General features: G+C 32.0%; 1 protein-coding gene across 1 annotated transcript in view; it reads left to right on the top strand.

The window, feature by feature from the left end:
• LOC114333953 (host cell factor 1) overlaps window positions 1-15,287 on the top strand; it is a 91,830-nt gene extending 76,543 nt beyond the window's left edge. The window contains exon 15 of the mRNA XM_028283952.2: window positions 2,303-15,287. Within this exon, the coding sequence (XP_028139753.2) occupies window positions 2,303-2,382 (80 nt within the window). The 3' untranslated portion in view covers window positions 2,383-15,287. The remainder of the gene's footprint in view (window positions 1-2,302) is intronic.
• The last annotated feature ends 5,308 nt before the right edge of the window (window positions 15,288-20,595 follow it).

Raw genomic sequence — 20,595 nt, 5'->3', positions numbered from 1 at the left:
CGTAGGCCTACTGCTCCATACTCTAACTAAAGGACCAACAACGAGAGTTTATCCCCCACACCGCAACTGACGTGAATGGATTAGGTGACTAGCGTCATCTGGCAATTGAAAGGTAAAGTTTTCAATCCTAATTAAGCCAGGGTAATAAGACAAAAATATACCCTGTTCGTGACACTTTAGCAGCTAGGGTACTGACGCGTTTTTTCGACAAGTAATATCTATAGGAACAAATTGTAACTATTTCCTGCGTAGGATCTGGCGGCCATTTTTATTTATAAACAATTAACTGTCAAAAAATGACATTTTTCCCTTTTTTTCAAATCAATGGAAAACAGTGAAACTTATGAGCTTTTTAGTACAAATATCTGTGAGATTATGGAAAAACCTTTAAAATGACATATTACAAAGTTTGATATACTCATTTATTGTTAATATAATTGCGAAAAAAGGTCGGAATTGCAATAAAAATTATTTTCGCAATAACTGTTGTAAAAATTAGTATACAGGTTTGAAAATTTTGTCAAATGAGGGTTCTTTGGTGTTTAATATGTGATAAAAATTTCAAAGCGATTCATTCCATTGTTTAATTTTTATTCGAATTGTTTATCTCAGAGAGCATTTTTTTTGCCATAACATAAGTCAGAAAAAAATGACGTTAGAACCATTCCACAGGTGTCAAATGGAAGAGCATGAGCTATATTTTCAACTTGGTTTAAAAAAAGCGAATAAAAAATGCATTTATTAGTAATAAATAATTATGCAAAAGTATTGTAAATCTTTCCTTATAAACATTTTGGATAACTTTTTCCAAAAAAATTAACTTTTTACCCTGTTTTAAGTGCACAACTACCAAGTAATGTTATTTATATCATAATTGATACAAAATTGTAATAAATATATATAATTTCTTATATAACAAAATAAAAAGTTTATAAGGAAAGATTTATGATACTTTTGCATAATTATTTATTACTAATAAATACATTTTTTGTTCACTTTTTTTAAACCAAGTTGAAAACATAGCTCATGCTCTTTCATTTGACACCTGTGGAATGGTTCTAACGTCATTTTTTTCTGTTTTATGTTATTGCAAAAAAAATGCTCTCTGGGATAAACAATTTGAATAAAATTTAAACAATTGAATGAATCGCTTTGAAATTTTTATCACATATTAAGCACCAAAGAACCCTTATATGACAAAAATTTCAAAGCTGTACACTAATTTTTACAATAGATATTGCGAAATTATTTTTTTTTTGCAATTCCGACCTTTTTTCGCAATTATATTAACAATAAATGAGTATGTCAAACTTTGTAATACGTCATTTTAAAGCTTTTTCCATAATCTCGAAAGATATTTGTACTACGAAAACCATAAGTTTCACTGTTTTCCATTGATTTGAAAAAAAAGGGAAAAATGCCATTTTTTGACGCTTAATTGTTTATAAATAAAAATGGCCGCCAGATCCTACGCAGGAAATAGTTACAGTTTGCTCTTATAGGTATAACCTGTCGAAAAAACGCTTCAGCACCCTGGCTGCTCGAGTGTCATAGGAAAAACCTTATTACCCTGGACTAAATAGCAACATTAATAATATTGAAAAATATTAAAAATATTACTAAAAAATTTTTAAATTGAAAACTTATTGCTCCATTTCCCCGGTAACACCTCCAAGGCTTCTAAAATTTGCAAGCCAGATAGATGCTGCAGTGAAGACAAAGGGAGGGAATTCTAAAAAGTGATGAGTCGTTGTAGACCCAAGTCGGAATCTGCAATCAATACCCTATCATAAGCGTATCTAATGCTGTTGATATTTACGCCATTTACCTTGACTCCATCCTTGGAATCCAGTGCCTCCTTAAATAGAAACTCGGAGTAAATACTAAATAGCGGGAGTGACTGAACACATCCTTGTCTAACTCCCCTCCTATTCTACTTTTGTGGATGTGGAACTTTTTACCCTAACTCTGGCGTTTTGGTTCCAGTACAAGTTTTTTAGTAGTGTGATTCCTTTCCCTAAACTGACTTTATGCAAACATTCTAATAGTAAGAGTCGTGTCTTACTCTATCAAATGCTTTTTCGAAGTCTATGAACCATTAAAAAAAACTTTCTGTTGGTTGTAGCATTTTTGGACCAGAACTAGTAAACTGAACGGGACTTCTCTCATTCCCATGCCGGCTCTGAACCTAAACTGATTGTCTCCGATAATTATTTTGCACTCGCTTTTGAACATAAATAAAATATAAAAATACAACAAATTATTTTTGGTAGATGTTTTATCTAGTAAATATTCTTTTCAGATCCATCGTCCAAATCAAAGCGTCTTGCAGAATCCCAACCATTAGCTGTTAAAAAAGTAAAGTATGAAAAAGAAGTGTAAAAATATAGGATAATGTGTGAATGTGGTAAAAATATAAATGTTGATAAATTGAAAGTTAGGTGTACGGATTCGCAATCGAAAAAATGCCTCTTCTCGAGAATAAATAAACTCCTTGAGGTTTTTTACTTAAAAGACCTCAATGAAAGTCGTTTAAGGTAGTATTAACTTAATTAAAAATTTTAATTTTTGACATAGAGTTTTATTTACTTTTTGTTACATGTGGACTTTTATTATATATTGCCGACTTTTGTGTTGAATATGAAAAAAATGTATAAATGACAGACTTATTGAATTATTGAATGGTGCGTGTGCCTGTTCTCATATTTACGTCGGTGTCTGTGACACCAATGTGAAACAATGTAAAGCTATTCATTCTGTATTATTTGTAGTATACAAATATGGCATATACGGTGCTTAGGATATTTTAAATGTACGTTTTACTTAAACCGTTTTGTTTCTGTAATAACTGTCTTTCGATCAAGCAATGTCTATGATGTAACAGCAAAAATATTTTGAAAAATGACAAATACATACAAGATAATGATCCATGTGCTGTTCTATTTTTTTATTTATAACTGTCGAAAAGATTCTTGCTACTGAAGGCATTAGACTGATCCCTCCTCGGTTATGTTGACCCTTTGTCACCTTTTTTGAAAATGGAGGACATGTATAATAAATTCCACTCATCTGGAATCTCCTTCCATGCTTCAATGTTTTTGAAAAACACTCATATAAAGGATACGATTCTTGCGCCTCCATATTTAGTTAGTTCCATTTTAATGATCCTTGGTCCGGGTGCTTCATTATTTTTGGCTTTCGTTAATCTTTATCACTGATGTGGGAGGGAGGGGATGTGACATGAGGTGAAGTAGATGGGATCGCTTTCACGGACTAAATGGGGAACTCAATATGGCGGAACAACTCTTTGGTAGTATATTCTGTTATATATAAAGTATATAATTATAAAATTATATTATATTATATAAATGTATATATATATATATATATATATACATACCAATCGGACAATTAGAAGCCCGGAACACTTAACAGACAACCCACAGCCCGGGTGAAATATTCATCTTATAGGAGTGTATTTTCTATTAAAATGATCAGGATAACGAGTTTATCAAGAGCAACCTGGGAGGGGAAATAATTTCTTTCATTTATTTTTTTATATGTACTATATAGACTATTAGTAGCCCGGAGTATAATCCAGCAAATCGAAGCCCAAATGTGTAAAAAAGTATACTTAATACATTTTAGGAAGCCCTGCTGTGTTGCCAGGTTACTTTACGACCCGGGCTTTGAATTGACTGTGTGTTCTTTACATAGGATCACGCATTATGTTTTTTGTTGGTTCTTTAGTTTATAGCAGGGATTCCTAATGAGTGTTGGTCAAGTCCTTTGGAAGTTGAAATTCACAACAGTTACAAGTCAAATGTGACTAAAATGGAATTAGACCATTTTGAATTTCCACTCTTCAATTATTGTTTAAGGCCATCGGTACATAATTCGCAAATATTTTACGGCTATCCGTACTTTTTCTGTCTTTACACGGCAAATTACGTGTATTAAAATTCACACTGGTATGGATATGTAAACATTACTAGAATGTCATTCTACTTGACAATGTCATGATTAACTTTAAAGCGATGGTTTTTAAATGTTCTTGGATAACTGCTATTTGTATAATTGCAAATTATTAATTCAGTTAATAAATGTGATAATTTTTTCACTAACTATGTATTCACTGATTGTAATAATTTATATGTACAACAAAAACTAATACTCAATCGAGAAAAGAGGAAAAATGTTAAAGTGATTTTTTAATAATATATTGTTACTATGGAACGCTTACAATTTTGAACATCTTCAACAACAAAATACTTGGATCACAGAATATATTATCCTGATGTATTCTCTGCTTGGACCTTCCACAAATAATACACAATAAACAACTTTTTATTAAGTTCACGTCTTAAATCAATTATTCGTCAAATACACTATATGTATATCAATATTATTTAATCAACAACTCAAAATATTCCCGATGCCATGTCAAATATTTAAAATTGTCACTGATTGTCGCTGTCTGACTAACAATATGCTGACAATATTCTATTCGACTGAGTGCGTTGTAAGACAAAGATAGATTTGGAAAATATTACCACGGACATTGCGTTTATTTTTTTCGAATCCTGAAAAAACCAATAAATATTTTTGAAAAATTTAAACGCAGAATGAAAGACGGAATTATTGCCGAGGGCCGAAAGTCCCTTAGAATAAATAAAAGGTTTATTTTGAATGAGATATTTGAAATTAAAAATCACACTAAATTTTCTCTTAGTTTTTCACCCCTGTAACTTATTAAAATAAACATTATAGAAGTTCTCAGGGACTTTCTGCCCTCGCTAATAACGTAATCTTTCATTCTGCGTTTAAATTTTTCAAAAATACTTATTAGTTTTTTCAGGATTCGAAAAAAAAATGAATTCCCATTTGAAGAGCATTGCAGCCGAAAATAATACCCATCTTCTTAATGGTCAACAAACTCACTCCCAATGTTAATTTGTATTATTTGTGATTAACTTCAATGGATTAATCTGTAAAGCCATGAGAAACAAAAAGTTTGGGAACGACTGGTAATAGGATCAAATGCATATTGAAAAGTCTGAAAATGTGATAAAATGGTTTATTAATTTAACACATCTTATTTAAAAAAAAGGTTATATTCGGTAGAACAAACATGTGTGTAAAAATAGAAATAAACTAAAGAAAAAGTAAAATATCTTATTACATAACTATTAAAGAAAAATGCATTCGGTTAAACTAATAAACATTTCTAATTTAAAATGAAAAATGGTAAAATGGGTCATTTTGCTCTAAAAGTATTATACACTTCAGTATTAGACATAAGTCTTTATTTTCGGCCAGTCTTTATTCTTTGGAAAGTCCTTATATTTAGGGATGCATTCTGCACACTCGCCTGTTTTGGACGCAATTTTCTTCTAAATATGATCCTTAAAATAATCACATACTAGTGACTTTTCTGCCTTAGACCACCGTTCACGCCCAGCGTTACTTTTCTTTTCTCGCTTTTCTACAAAAAAATTGATTATAGTTCTACATGTTTTTTATAGTGTGTTCATCAACATTATTTTATTTCGAAAAATAAATCAAAAAATCTGTCGAGTTTTACTTTTATTGTAACAGTCGTTTACTTATTTTATAAAACACCTTGTATATTGTGAACATATTAAATAGCACTTCCTTTGTATATTGTGCCAATGTGTGCTTTTGACCTGTGGGTGAGTTTCACCTCTTCTCGGGGGTGAAAAATATACGTAAGTCCAGAAATGGATAAACTGACTAATTATAAGTAACTTTTGTTCTATTCTATAGCATTTTTTCACGAAGGTAATACTTTTCGAGTTATGTGCGAGAAAACAATATGTTCACTGTTCAACAAAAAAAAAAACATTTTTAGACGGTTTTTTGCAAATAACTTAAAAATGAAGTATTTTATCGAAAAAACATTCTTAGTAAAAATATAGCTTATAAATAATTGAAAAAAATGGTCTATGAAAGTATGAACTCTCTAGACTCTAGACCCAGTAGAAGCAAAGTTGTAGGTAATGAAAAATTGGTTCATATTCGTCAAATGTCAAAGCGAATATTTCAACGTGAAATAACCAAAAAATGATGCACTTCTTGGGGAAACTCCCTTATAGCTTTTTAAAGTGTTTAAATAACTATATCAAAATAAATGAAGACACAAGTGCATGAAGGGTCTATGTCACACTTTTAAGTTATTGAGAAAAATGATGTTAAAATTTTTATACTAGAATTTTTTTACTATAAGATCAAAATATACTAAATTTATAGAATATGTAGTCCTAAAACTAATATATTTGTTAACAATATTTAAAATAATAATTTATTATATACTTTTATACAGTGATGGGCGTACTTTTAACCGGCAAAATAGCGCAAAAGATAAAAAACATATTAAGTTGTGAGATAAAAAGAGACGAACACTAATGGAGGTGTTAAATTTAGCGATAGTAACTTATAGATTGACATTATATTGATTAATTATTTATATGGGAAATAAGCCACAATTAAAATGAAAAAAATTATTTTATTAACGTTTCGACGCCTAAATCGGGTGCCGTTGTCAAAATACAAAATATTACTAGAATAAACAAAAGTGTTGTTGCTAAGCAAAAAAAAATTCTTCTAATAATTTATTTAATCTGACTCATTTATATTGGCAATTCATACATATATTATACATTTTAAAGTAGAAGACTTTAAACTGATATTGCCAATATTTATGAGTTGCGTTCCTGGGACGACTTACTGAAAGATAGTTCATTCGATTACATGAAATCAACCCTAATTCAAGAATATCCGTCACAAAAAAATTATAGCATGTGATCTGTCTTTAAAAAGACAACCAAATGCAACGACAGTAAAATTTATGCGTTAGAGACTTCATAGTAAATCACAAGGGAAAACCAGGAAAAAACCTTGTGATACTATCCCGACATGGTAAGTATTTGGTCTTACATTTAATTTACTCTCAAAAAATAGTACCAAATTCTGACTTGTAACAGGTTTAAATTATAAATATATTAATAATACTAGATATATAAGTAATATGTACTAAAATATAAAATATGTACTAGCTCGATATTATTGACTTACTAATCTTGGTATTTTCTTTCTATTGACTTCCAAGTAATATAATCTCCCATATAAATAATTAATCATAAAAATGCCACAAGGAAATTATATTGATTGTTTCCCACCTTTAAACGTATCGGACGAGTTTGAGAAATGCCACTGTCACAGTTACAGTTTTAGTTGACATACTCCTCTGATACGTGTAAAGGTGGGAAACAATCAATACAATGTAAATGTATAGGTTAATATCACTAAATATCCCAGCTCGACTAGTTTTATTTTTTTTTATCTCACAATTTAGTATGTTGTCCATTTTTTGCGCTATTTTGCCGGATATTAGCGCGCTCATCACTGTATATATGTACATTGTGTACATAGGTCCTTTATGCACTTACATTTTAAAAATTTACTGTGTACATAGATCCTTTACACTCTAGAAAATATTAATTTTAAAACGTGTTTGACTTGTTTGAAAGATCTCTAGGTTCGAACAACTTACTTTAACATAAAAAAACATATTTTGAAAAAATTGTCACATACACCCTTCATGAACTTGTGTCTTCAAATATAATTATAAAATAGAATAATAAACCTTATTCTTATTGTATTTTTAATTTATTGCAATTTTCTGTTTGCATTATATTCATAGATAAAAATAGTAATTAATTTATTTAATTAAATTGTCAATATTAACTAATGTATTTATAGAAGACGTTTAACCCGGCATTGGTCGCTAGGTAGGTTGTTACGCGCGTGGTCGCGCGTGAGATTTTCTCTCACGTATCCAACTTTTGCCTTTCTTTACAAAATTTTACAAAAAAGATGAGGTTTCATCAACGATAAAGCCATTTGCTTTAAAAAGACACGACGTTTTTCTGTTTTATTATTATTATCTTTATATAAAATGTGACTATTGATGCCGCCAATATTTAACATTGAAAAATATATTGTAAGTGACCATCTACAACTAACCCGTGAAACAGAATATAGGATTTTTATATCATCGACCACATCCACGGCGCCTTTTAGTAAATCATAAAAGGATATTATTTTAGGTTTTAAGGGGAAAAATAAAATTAATTTTTATACACAGTTGGTGACGCCGGTGGTCGCTTGATGAGAGAATCTCTCACATGAAGCGCACTGACTCAACAATATGGTGATAATAAGTAAACTGAGTCACTATCTGAGCGGACGAGTATATTAGATTGTCGAGGGAGGATAGTTAGGAGACTAGAAGGAACTACAGCGTGTAAAATTTCCCAGAAAAAAAGTTGTGCGCAATTTTCTGAAACCGTGAGAGAAAATCTCATATAGCGACCACTGGCGGGTTAATTATTTGTTTTGATTTTTTAAATAATTGAAATAAAAATTATATATTAACAAGATGCCTAGTTGCTTCTAGCAACTACTTACTTACATAAAATCTCATTACCAGTTTACCATTTCACCGTTTATTTTTTTAATATTAACATAATAGTAAATTTAAGATTTTGTTCACAGTGAATATTTCACAGGTAGTGAATTTTTGATCAATTCTAAAAAAATGTCCGTACCTCATTTTCATTATTGCCGTTTTGATTGGCATTTATTTTGGCCATCGCTACCATTCTTTGAGATCGCTTCATCTCGTTATGCCGGCACAACCTATTCATTAGAAGGTGACATTAAACAAATGATCTAAGATATTTATCGAGAAAAATGAAAACATGTTGTGTTACTACGTAACAGATTTAGGGCTTCGTAAAATGCGTACAGCATATATATGGGTCTGGGTAATATATCGTCGGCTTACTGCGAAAACCAACTAACTCCACTTTTTGTCGATTCTGAGTTACGTACGCCTTTGTACTTAATAATTATCAAAGAATGTACTGATGAAACCAGACACTTCAAAGCAGATTTTAAATGTGGGAAACAGAAGGGTCTCAAAACAACTAATTCCAATGATGACACTTTTATTCAGCCAAAAACAGATATGTGCAGTTGTCTGCACATCTCTGTTTAAATAAAATAGTATTTTATCATTTACAATATTCTAGTTCTGCCAAAACAAGACAAGTGCTTGATTTGGAGGACAGTGATATTCAAAGTTACCTAGAAGTTGACTAACTTTGTACAGCTGAAACCCGACAAGTGCCGAAAAAAAATGTTTTTTGTACTTTTTTTTAACTTTCACTTCATTTTAATAATTTTTTAACAAAATGTTTCGTTTATAATGTTATTTACTTTAATATTTTTCAGTCATTAAATCATTTTTAAATTCAAACGATTTTTCATTTCAAATTAAAGTTTAAAACGTCGATTCCTCAAAACTATAAAAAGTGGAGTTAGTTGGTTTTGGCAGTAAGCCGACGATATCCGGTTTATATACCGGCTAGAACAGAGGCTTGCGCAACAAATGCATACCGAATTTTATTCGAATATTCTAATACATTATATTTAAAAAAAAACTTGTTATTTTCGGATCTCAAAAATGAAAAAAGAATTTGCTACAGCTACAGACAAGAAAGTTTATTTTTCGATAAACAATAACCCTTAAATAAATAAAAAAACCGCAAATACCTTGCATAAGTCAGTGGTCCGCGCTTAGTTAATATATTTTTTATTACACTGGTTTTAAAGAACTAGAAAAAGAGATTTTAAAACTGCTTGCCTTAAAATAAAATCATTTGTTGATTCCAGAAATGCCATTAGTTTAATTGAATCAGATTGGGTGCTTGAGCCATAATAATAATTATAGTTGTAAAAACATACGTTTTATAGTTAAAAGCTAGTTTCTATTTTGTAATGAAGATGTTGATCATGCAAATCGTCCAGATTTTTAGCTTTTTAGCCGCTACATCAAAAAATAAATTAAAAAGTCAAATTTGTCAAAACTATATGACTGAAAAAAAAAATAAAACGATAGTGCTTAATTTTCACTTATTTTTGAAAGAATTCAATTACAAAAATTTTCAACTTATTTTCAAAAACATCGATGAAGATTCGGGTATGTTTCGGGTGTTTTCTTCAAAAGATATGTACATTTATGAAGTAAATATAAAAAATTAGCTTAACTTTTAACTTAAGTGCACTTATGTTAGCACTCCTACACATTAATCTGAAACCTCATGTTTAAGTGAGTTTATCCTCCGGTTGACCTAACTAAAATATTCTGTTTACGATCTCTAATTACATTAATCTTGATATAAAAAAAGCAAATGAAATATTTTTGAATTTTTAATATAATTTTTCTATTCTACTGTCATAAATTTGAAAGAAAACGGGGACCTTCTCCAACAAAGCTTGTCCAATTCGGATTTTACCAGCCTCTACAACACAAAATAGGACCTATATTTGTTATCCTTTTAAAAATAGTACTTGTGTGTATAAATATGTGCAAGTACTGTGATATAAATCCATGAATCGATCTTAGAAAAAGTAGTTTTAAAACCTGTGGATTTAATCTTGTCGAGTTAACCAGTCTGATTTTCACTTAAACTGTGGTAGCAAATTTTGCAATAGTTATGCAGGTATACTTAAATTAGTTGGGCTATGCGATGTAATTAATTATAAATTTCGACTGTAAAGCGGAGTCATAGGGGTGGTTTATGTGAAATTTATTGAATTTATCTATTTAAAAAATATACTCACCTCACTTCCATTTGTCCTGATTTCATCTTCATGACATTCATTTACCATTGCTACTATTCATTGCGAACGCTTCATTGGGGACGCATAAGGCCCGCACAACGTATTCAATCAAACACAATGTATAATCACAGATTTGTTATCTTTAAGATGAAAATTTAAAACATATGATATTGCGATGTTGCCTTTTTTAGGGCTTCGTAAAATGCTTACAACATAAATCTGTATAAAAACATATACACCGACTACAACAGCGACTCCGCGGCAAAAGCTTGCACTAAATGGTGTATATATAGATATAAATTCCATCATTATGAAGCCCGAAAAATTGCAGGTTTTCTAGTATTTACTCATTATATATGCTAACTTTGGGCAACTTAAAGACGGCAAGCTATTAGTAGCCCCCAATACATGTGTGTGTTCGACCAGCTCCTTCCCCTTCCCCCTGTAAGTCTAGTAACGACAAGAAAACCATACGAAGCCCAAAATCGGGCTTCGAAAAGGCTGGAGGGCTGTGAATAAGCCGTAGAATGTTCACATTTTGGCTTCCTATTGCTGGTTAATATGTATATATATATATATATATATATATATATATATATATATATATATATATATATATATATATATATAATTAATAATTTTAATAATAAATTAATAACATATCTTCCATGTATAACATAAAAACCTGCCCGCCGCCATATTGTCTTCCCACAAGTGTCAAATCAAGTGGTCCCATTTAGTAAACACAAAAACATCTCTTATGTTCATATCCCCTCTCTCCCACATCACTGGTCTTTATTTATATTATCTTCTTCTGTAATTTCGGCTTCCTCAGTCATCATTCTTACAGGGTCGTGTAAAATATACTCCGGTCTATTCTCCTGCAATAATTTTGTGTAATTTGCCCACTCATGTAATTATCTGTATATTTTTACCGTTTATTACTTCTGTGTTTATCTTTTTCCATGCTTCCATTAATCTATTATACCCTATCGTATTGTCTATGTCTCTGCACATTCTCTTTCAGTATTTGTTCTTCTCGAGCCTTATTCTTTGCTTAACTTTCCCTAATACTAATCGGTGGTTATGGTTACTTGCACATTCTGCTTGTCTGTACACTCTTAAATCTTGTATTATTGTTTTGCTTCTTTTCTTACTATTATTAAATAAATCCCTATTTCTTCGAAAGACCTTCTGTTCAGTAATCAAAATCATTTCCATATTCAATCTAGACGTTCAATCGTTATCGGTAAATCCATCCAGGGAACTGGGAGGGAAATGGTAGGTTTGGATTTGGGCTTAGAGTAGGTCATTGGTATCCTCTTCTTCTTAAAGTTCCGCTCCTATCGGAGATTGGAAATCATTCTGGCAATTATAATTTTGTTGGTTACGCGCCGGAATAGTTCAATTGAGCTGCATCCAAACCATTCACGGAGATTGCGTAGCCACGAGATTTTACGTCTTCCTACGCTTCTTCTGCCTTTGATTTTGCCTTGGTATCCTCTGTATAGTATATATTAGGAGCTAAACCAAGGCTTACGTATTCAGGGATCATAGATGAGTATCTACCCACCACCATATTTCACCTTTTTTTATATTTAAATAAATTATGCCAACATAATAAAATATTAGAATTAGAAATGTAATCTGGCTATTTTTTTAGAAAATGTCGAGTTGTAGAACATGTTAACAATTTTATAAATGTCCTTTATTTGTGAACGATTGACTTCTGTCTTTAAACTTTTTTAACTTTTTGTTATGTAAGTATATTTCTTCATCACTTGTTCTTTGGTTAGTGGGGCTATGAATCTTTCTTTATTTTTACCGCCGATTTGGCTCATTCCAGTATATGGTTTTGATTTCACTCTTTACATTCCTAATATTTATGCTACTTTATTAATATCTTTTTGTGCACATCAAATAGAAATAAATTATATTAACAATAACGACAACAAAGTACTTTTTTCATGCACTTTTTCTAGAATTGTATAATTTTATTCAGGGATAATCCATTAATAAGGTATAGTGGGATCTCGAAATTTTGAAATAAACGGGTTTGAAATTTTTACATTATTTTTGCTGTTTATTTGTATCCAAATTGGAATATTCAATAAGTGCATTGCTTGATCTTACTTTTCATATAGCCGAAAAACACGAAACCGTGTTCATTTTACATTGTTTTGTTATATTTATATATACTTATTTGCATGATCTATCATATTTTATTCTTGTTTAATTCGACGAATAATTTTATGGAAATTTGAGCAACTAAGTCCAGTGTTTTAAACTACTATTTTTCTACAGTATAGTTCTTAGTTCAGATTATTTAATATATTATTTTTAAAACTGAGTTTGGACGAGAATTACCTAATTTGTTTATAGCTATTAAAACTACAATTTCCCGGTAATATATATTATAAGCCCAGTCTCAGTAACTTATTTCAAGAACCTATATTGCAAAATTTTCTACTTTACCTCACACTAAACTATTTTTTGACATACTCTTTTGTGTTTCTCCGCATACTTGTGGAATGTTTTTAAATATCTGCAATTGTACTTACAAGGCTTTTTCAACAAACAAAATACAATCTCAAAATGTATTTTGTTAAGCATGACCTAACGTTTTTTGAATTCAGGGTGGAATGATCCATTCTCGTGCAGTACCTTCAGAGGACTCTTGCTCACAGATACACCTATAGCACAGTAAGGTCCATACCCTCATCCGGACTAAGCATGCGGTAGGTCATCTCCAGACCGGTGCATCGCATAGATACCCCTTCATCTCACTCTGCTGCAGATTCCTCCCTAATATTTCTTTCTGACAATTCGAGTTACTGCCTCCAGTATTGTCGTTTATTCAGTCTTTCCCCTCATTGTAACCCCAACCAACATTTGCACTTACCATACCAACCTTTCTGTGTAATTCGTTTCTGTCATCATCATACTTTCTGCACTCGAATGCACAGTGCTTGGCTGTGTCAGCAACTCCACAGTGTGCAATTTCTATCCGCTACCTACCTCCTCTATCCTTTCCATTTAGCACCTGAAGGAGTCGTGTTCTGTTACGAACTGCCTGAAAAAGTACCTTGTCCAGGTCGCCCTATTCTTTGCGAACGACGTATTTTACGTGCTTACCAAAGGTTCGCCTCGTATTTAAGACTACTCCCAAGTACTTTATTTGCTTTCTACCTCTAGGACAAAAACTATATCCTCTGATCCTTAAGATCATATTTCAGATTTCTCGGCCGCTAGTCTTGCTTTCCATCCACGTCTTCAAAAAAGGCTCGGTTCCCTCTATGCATGTCAACCAGTTTTTGTTGTGCTCCACCAAGTCATCCGCATGGCTACTGCCTGTACACCAATGCCCAGGTCGGCCTCCAAAATCTCGTTATATAGAACAGTCCAAAGCAATGGCCCCACTCCCGTCGTGCTCCTCATAGAGCTACTCCTCGCAATGTTGAAATATCTATCTGTGAAGTAGTTCCTGACCAAGGTCTGCAGTTAGGGAGATATTCCTAAATCGCCCAGTACTCTGATAATAATTTTCCAGCTGACAATATTAAAGACATTTCTTATATCGCGCAAGAAAGCCACCGTCCATCTGCTCCTACATATGGATATCTCCCTCTTGATCCTGTTTATGGCTTCTACCGCAGATTTGAACCCACACTGGCTATCGGATGCCACCTTTCTCCATCATCTTCCTCTCCAGCCTCATCTTCATAAGAATCTCAAGGTATTCTGGTATAAAGTCTGTATACCCCAGGCTCCTCTAATTCCTTTCCCGGTTTCGGGATAAGTTTGAGATTTGCCGTTTTCAGATCTCCTGGGAAACTCTTGGCTTCTTATCAGGTTGTTCATAATATCCCGTCGCCATCGCACCTTCTCAATGATGATTTTGAAGTGGCTTGATTCAGTGTAAATCACAATTACAAAACATATTGCAATTCGCTGAAGAACGTTTTGCTTTCATAACAGTTTTTGATGGACAGTATGCATTTCGTTGCACAAAGAAAAACATACATGTTTTTTTATTGTCGCATGGATCATGTTAATAAAGTTTATATTAGGGTCAACCCCGATTTGACTTGTCTTTTAGTCATCACTGTATGAAATTTTGTTCAAATAAGTATTTGTACCTATTTGAGCTACCAATAAATACTATGTTTTATGTATTATGAAATTTTTTATTTATTATTAATAGTTAATAAATTACTTTTATTATTCATTTTATTAACGTGTCCAATGTAATTTAAAAAACATTGTTTCATTAGTTATATTCATTACCACAATATAATATGCTAAAAAATACTTCAGTCTACTATGAAGCAAAGTAGAACTTTGTATGTTTTAGGTAGTTAACTGAGGCGGGGCTCGTGTGTATATATAAGCTTTTGTAATAATGTTAAATTATTTCTATTTGACAAATAGCAAGTTTTAAGTCTATGAAAATACTGTTTCTTGTTTTACAGACATATTTGTGTGTCGCTAAGAACTTAGTTTTTACAGCTGGATTTCGGATATCATTTTTATGCCTTGGTTCAGTATGTAATGTTATAATAAATTGATTATAAGTAGCTACTGTGTTTTATTACAAACTTGTTCCTAAAATTAGTAAACGAAAAGACTAAAACGTGGAGGATTATAACAGAATGATACGGTCACAAAGGGAGAGATTAAATATCCAGCACGCAACCGCACTGTTGCCAGATTTACATCTTTTCTTTTAGCGGGAAGTTTAAAATTTGACAGTTGTGTTTTCTCGAATCCGAACCCGAACCGAATCTTAACCTTACTTTTACAGGTGATTATGTGCATGTAAATAAATTGAAACTTTGAAACAAGTCTTGTTTGTATGTACTGTGTTATAGTTTAAAACTCTAAATAATTTATGTTAGTCTTTTAACAAAAATGAAGCTCAAAAAATACACTTGTTTACAGTGCAAATGATTTTTTAATGGCAATAGGGATTTAGGATTTCATTTGTAGGAAAAACATGGGCAACCTACCCAGTTGGTAAAATTGCAATTCAAAAACTCTTTAGGTAAGTATGGGTAACCTCCGCATTATTATTTATTTTTTAAGTATTAAGGTTGATGTTGATATCAAAAAGTTAGATTTAAAAGGTAGTTTTATGTAGGTAGATACTACAAGTAGTATAACTTCCCATGTAATCACCTGTTATGTTTTTGTAGATATTACTGTCTGGATTACAGTCACAGGAGTACATAGTAGAGATATAATAAAAAAGCTGTTCAACATCACCTGATACCGTTTAATTTTTAGAAAATGAAGTCTTCAGGTTGAATGCGATCTGCAGTATTGCTACATACTGAATGTTTTTACATATGGTATTTTTTATTGAATAATCTATACAGGCACAACTAAATGGATGTATAGGTACATATATTGCAGAAATTGCATTTAATGCACTGAGGATGCATGGATGCTGCAATAGCTATATGGAGATGGTGGTCCAACTCTGAATCAAATGAAAACAAAAACTGCCTTTATCTTTGTAACGTGCCCCAAAAAGAGGGTGCAATTTATGTAACATGAAATGGGGAATTGAAATTTGACAAGATGTTGATATGTCATATAGGGGGATGTTACATAATGAAGAACATGGCCACGGTCGCTACTGTCTCAGAGCTTTAAAAAGGGGTGGATTCTTAAAAAGTGTTATGATATACTCTTATTAGCTTAGAAAAATTAAAAATGATAAAAAAATCGAAATAAGGATGTAAAATAGAAAATAAAAAAATACAAAAATAAAATATTGGGCGCCACTGGTTACCTTACGCAACCAAAATTTCACAAAATAGAAATATAAAAAGAAAAATAGATAGATCACTAAATCAAAATAAATAGTCACTCAGAAAATATATATAAAATACAAAATACTATAACGTAACTTACTTTATTTACTCTATACTCAATATTTTATACTCTATACTCAATATTTTATACTTAGCCAATTTCTTTATTGTTCTTACGATGCAAGAGAAGGAAAGGAAATAATAAGATTTGTATTTTGCAAATCAAACATTATTTATTAAAAAAAACGAAAGAAAATGAATTTCTGATCTCTCGGTGTTACAGATTGAGATCCAGATTATCAAATCAAAAAAAAAATGAAACAAAAAGTTCTACAAACATAAAAATAATACCTTTACGTATCACTGTCCTATTTTCTTTCATTGAATTTATCTCTGTTCCAAAAAAATACGTAAGATTTTGTAGTTTATCCGTCTGGTTAAAAGAAAGACGTTATATTATTTTGTAGACATATCTACATTCGGTTTTCAATGTTTATATTATCGCTCGAAAATAGAACTTAGAACAGTCAGTTTGCAATGTAGAAAAGAGTTACATTGTATATTATAATGGCCTTTGGCGCCGGGTTTTTGGAGTTTGGATACACAAAACGTGCTCATATCAATATCAAAGAGCGCAGGTGTAGGATCGCTAACTCGACAATATTTTTCCTGAGAACTGTGGAACTGGGAGAGGTTTGCTGACTTTGCAAACTGATATTTGATGGTTCCCTTCTGAGTAGGTTGGGCTTAAAACATGTTTTGTTTTTTTTTTTATTTGGGAAGCTATCATAAAAAGCTTCAAGTATCATCTTGTAAGAGTAATGAACTATCTACTGTACTTTCACAGATTGAAGCAGTACTTAAATCACGCCCTATTTGCGCGCTCTCAGATGATCCGTCCGATTTTTCCGTTCTCACTCCATTTATACCTTTTTTCGAATTATACTTATTTTCTCTTTTTTGTTTTTTTATGTTTTCCCATCAAGGCGGGGACTATGTTACGATTGCAACTTGTAGAAAATTATGGTGCAACTGACGCTCGTCTTTTCTTTCCGACCAGCAGAATAATTTGGCTAGGTATAAGGCAGGTTTTTCTACATACTCATACATGCGTTGGGTTTTTTGTGAGCCGGTTTTATGTAAACGTAGGGTGTGTGGTTCTCTCCCGCTATTTTTGTATAGCATTCGTGTGCCGACTCTCAAACAATTAACATGCACCACTCTGTATAATTAGATCGCTAAATGCGAAATTTTCTTTGTAAAATCAATGTAAAAGTTTAGTAAGTAGTTATGAGTAGTTTTTGTGAAAATGATCGCCAGAATAAAGGTAAATTCTTTTATTAAACTTAGACCCTGCACGAGTTTTTATTTCCACGAACCAGTCGAAGGGAGCCGCCCCCAACCGGTGGCTTGCATGAAGTAGAGGGGATAAATCAACCCCTCACTCCGTTCAGCATACCGTTTGTGTTGCAGCAGAAAGTTAATAAACATTTCGCCTCTTTCGTTTCTTACTCCGATTCCAAAATCTCCAATTGCCACTTCTTGTTAGTCCTTTTTCGTTTCGAGTTTTCCGTTAAAATCTCCCATTATCAGATTGTAATGGGCCGGTTCCTGCTTTTTTGCTCTTTCGATTTCTTCATAGATTTCAACAATGCCATCTTCGTAATCGCTGGTGGTAGCGTATACCTGGATTATTTTCAGAATGTATCTCTTATTTAGTGTTAGATTTATATACATAAATATATAGTATTGTGTATCAATTTGGCAATCAAAGATAGAATAAAAATTTAATATAACGCGGGCACATAAATTTGATACACCCTGTATATTGATTTGTAAATATTTATTAGAAGTTAGCTTTCACGCAAGGTGGTCTCCTTAATGAGTTTTTTCCATGAAGAATTAAAAACATTTTTGTAAAATAAAAGTGAAGTGAAAGTTATTTATGATTATTATTTTAAACCGATTGTTTATTACGGGAAAGGTATAAGCCATAGGTAATTAGTTCTTAGAAAATTAAGGTAAAGAAAGTTTGGAATTTTAATCTCTTTTTGTTTAACCCCGAGTAAATTTTGTAGAATTTCCCGAAAGTAATTATTATGATGGTAGGAATATTTTTGAAAGTATGAGTGGTTTTTTTTAATGAAAAAAAGAATGGGGAAGAAGAAATGACTCTGATTGGTTTGGCAATTTAGAATAGGAAGGAAAGAAGGTGGAATTTTCAGATAGTTTTGGAAAGAGACATCATTGTGTTACCGGCATCCGAAAAGAGCAGTCAGAAAGTTTTCGTGAGTAGTTCAGAAGCAAGTACTAGTGTTTTGTTTTGATAGTGAGAGTAGCTGAAAAGTGGAACGAGAGACATATCAAATCGAGAAGAAATACCTCTTTGATTCTGTAAAGTCCAAGAGAGTAAGTTACAAGAATTATCATTATTAAAATTATTTATGACACCAAGTGAAAAAGATAAACGGAGAGGGCTTTGATTGGTAGCCTAACATAATCAACAAGGAGGAGCTGTTTGGGTCAAGAGGAGACATCATTGTGTGTGAATCAAAAAGGTCAGTCAATAACCTATGTGATAGATTTTATTTAAAATCAGAAGTTAATTTTTTTACGTAAAAGCATATGCATTTAAGATTCCAACATTTCAAAAATTTAATAGGAAGTATAAGTAATTTTGCTAATACCAAATTCGTTTGTTTAGCTTGTTTTATTAATGGTATCAAGAACAAAGCGATAAATATTTTTTTGAATTAGATTAATTTATATGATAAAGGTTTTCATTTGGACAATTATGCCCACAGAATTTAATTGATAAATTTACAGAGCATTGCTTTTGATAATAAAGATATTTATATGTGTTTATTTATGGTATTTCTATTTATTTCCTTTTCCTATTTTTATCCCGATAAGGATCAACTAAGAGATACTGAAGCCACGAGAAAGGATAAGTATAACCTAAGATAATTTAATTATTTTTGTATGACAAAAAGGCACCCTGAGATTTTTTTTATTAATTTTTATGTATGATTTGCGACAATTAAATAATTAATCAAATAAATAACAATAGGTACATAACTCTTGCGGAAATGCAGTCAATGCGCTGTAACTTTTTCTGTAATTTTTTGTGTACTAATAAACCTATTCCTCCAGTTGTCGATTATGTTTTCCCTTTATAGTGAAATATGTTGCCTAATTTTAGTTTGACTTGATTTCACCTGATCTTCACCTCTTCTTGGAACGAGCCATGGAACGTGCAATGCTGAACGTGAGCCTTCGAGACCACATAACAAACCAACAAATTAGGCAAAGATCAGGAATTCAAGACGTCATCGAAAGAGCTACGACGAGTGGAACTGGGCAGGACACTTAGCTAGAACACAAGATAGACGGTGGACACGACGAATCATGGAATGAAGGCCCAGAAACTATAAAAAAAGCCGAGGACGGCCACCGATCGACTAGATGGACAAATGACATAAAAAGAGTATCGGGAAACTGGCTATACAAGCGGCCCAGTGTAGAAAACACTGGAAAGAAGGCCTATGTCCAGCAGTGGACGAGATTGGCTGATTGATGATGATGACGTATCCGGTACGATAACGTAATCATATTCAAAATAAAATCCGGTAACATGAAAAATTCACACTAACCATTATTTGAAGTCAGACTAAAAGATAAAGGCAGTTTTTGTTTATTTGATTCAGAGTTGGACCACCATCTCCATATTGCTATCTCAGCAACTATGCATCATCAGTGAAGCTATGCAGTCGTAAAGTAGTAAACTTTGTATCTATGCGGCTTTTCGTCTTTTTCTTACAGTATTGCCCAAAATAAACAGTACTGAAACACAGATGTATCTTTGTGCGAGCTGTCATATTCAAATTAACTAGTATAGACCTGTCGAGTAATCTTTAAATAATTACTTATTAAGGTCTAATTGTTAAAAATGGTGTTAAATACAGAGGAGAAAGTGTTTCTCGTGGAGCAATATTTTCGCTCATACGGAATCGGCCGACGTAAAGTCGACTTTACACTACATGATTTATCATGTGATTTGTCATAT

This window comes from Diabrotica virgifera, chromosome 10 (genome assembly GCF_917563875.1).
Source record: "Diabrotica virgifera virgifera chromosome 10, PGI_DIABVI_V3a".
In the NCBI taxonomy this organism is placed as follows: Eukaryota; Metazoa; Arthropoda; class Insecta; order Coleoptera; family Chrysomelidae; genus Diabrotica; species Diabrotica virgifera.
This window is presented reverse-complemented; position numbering and strand designations above follow the sequence as displayed.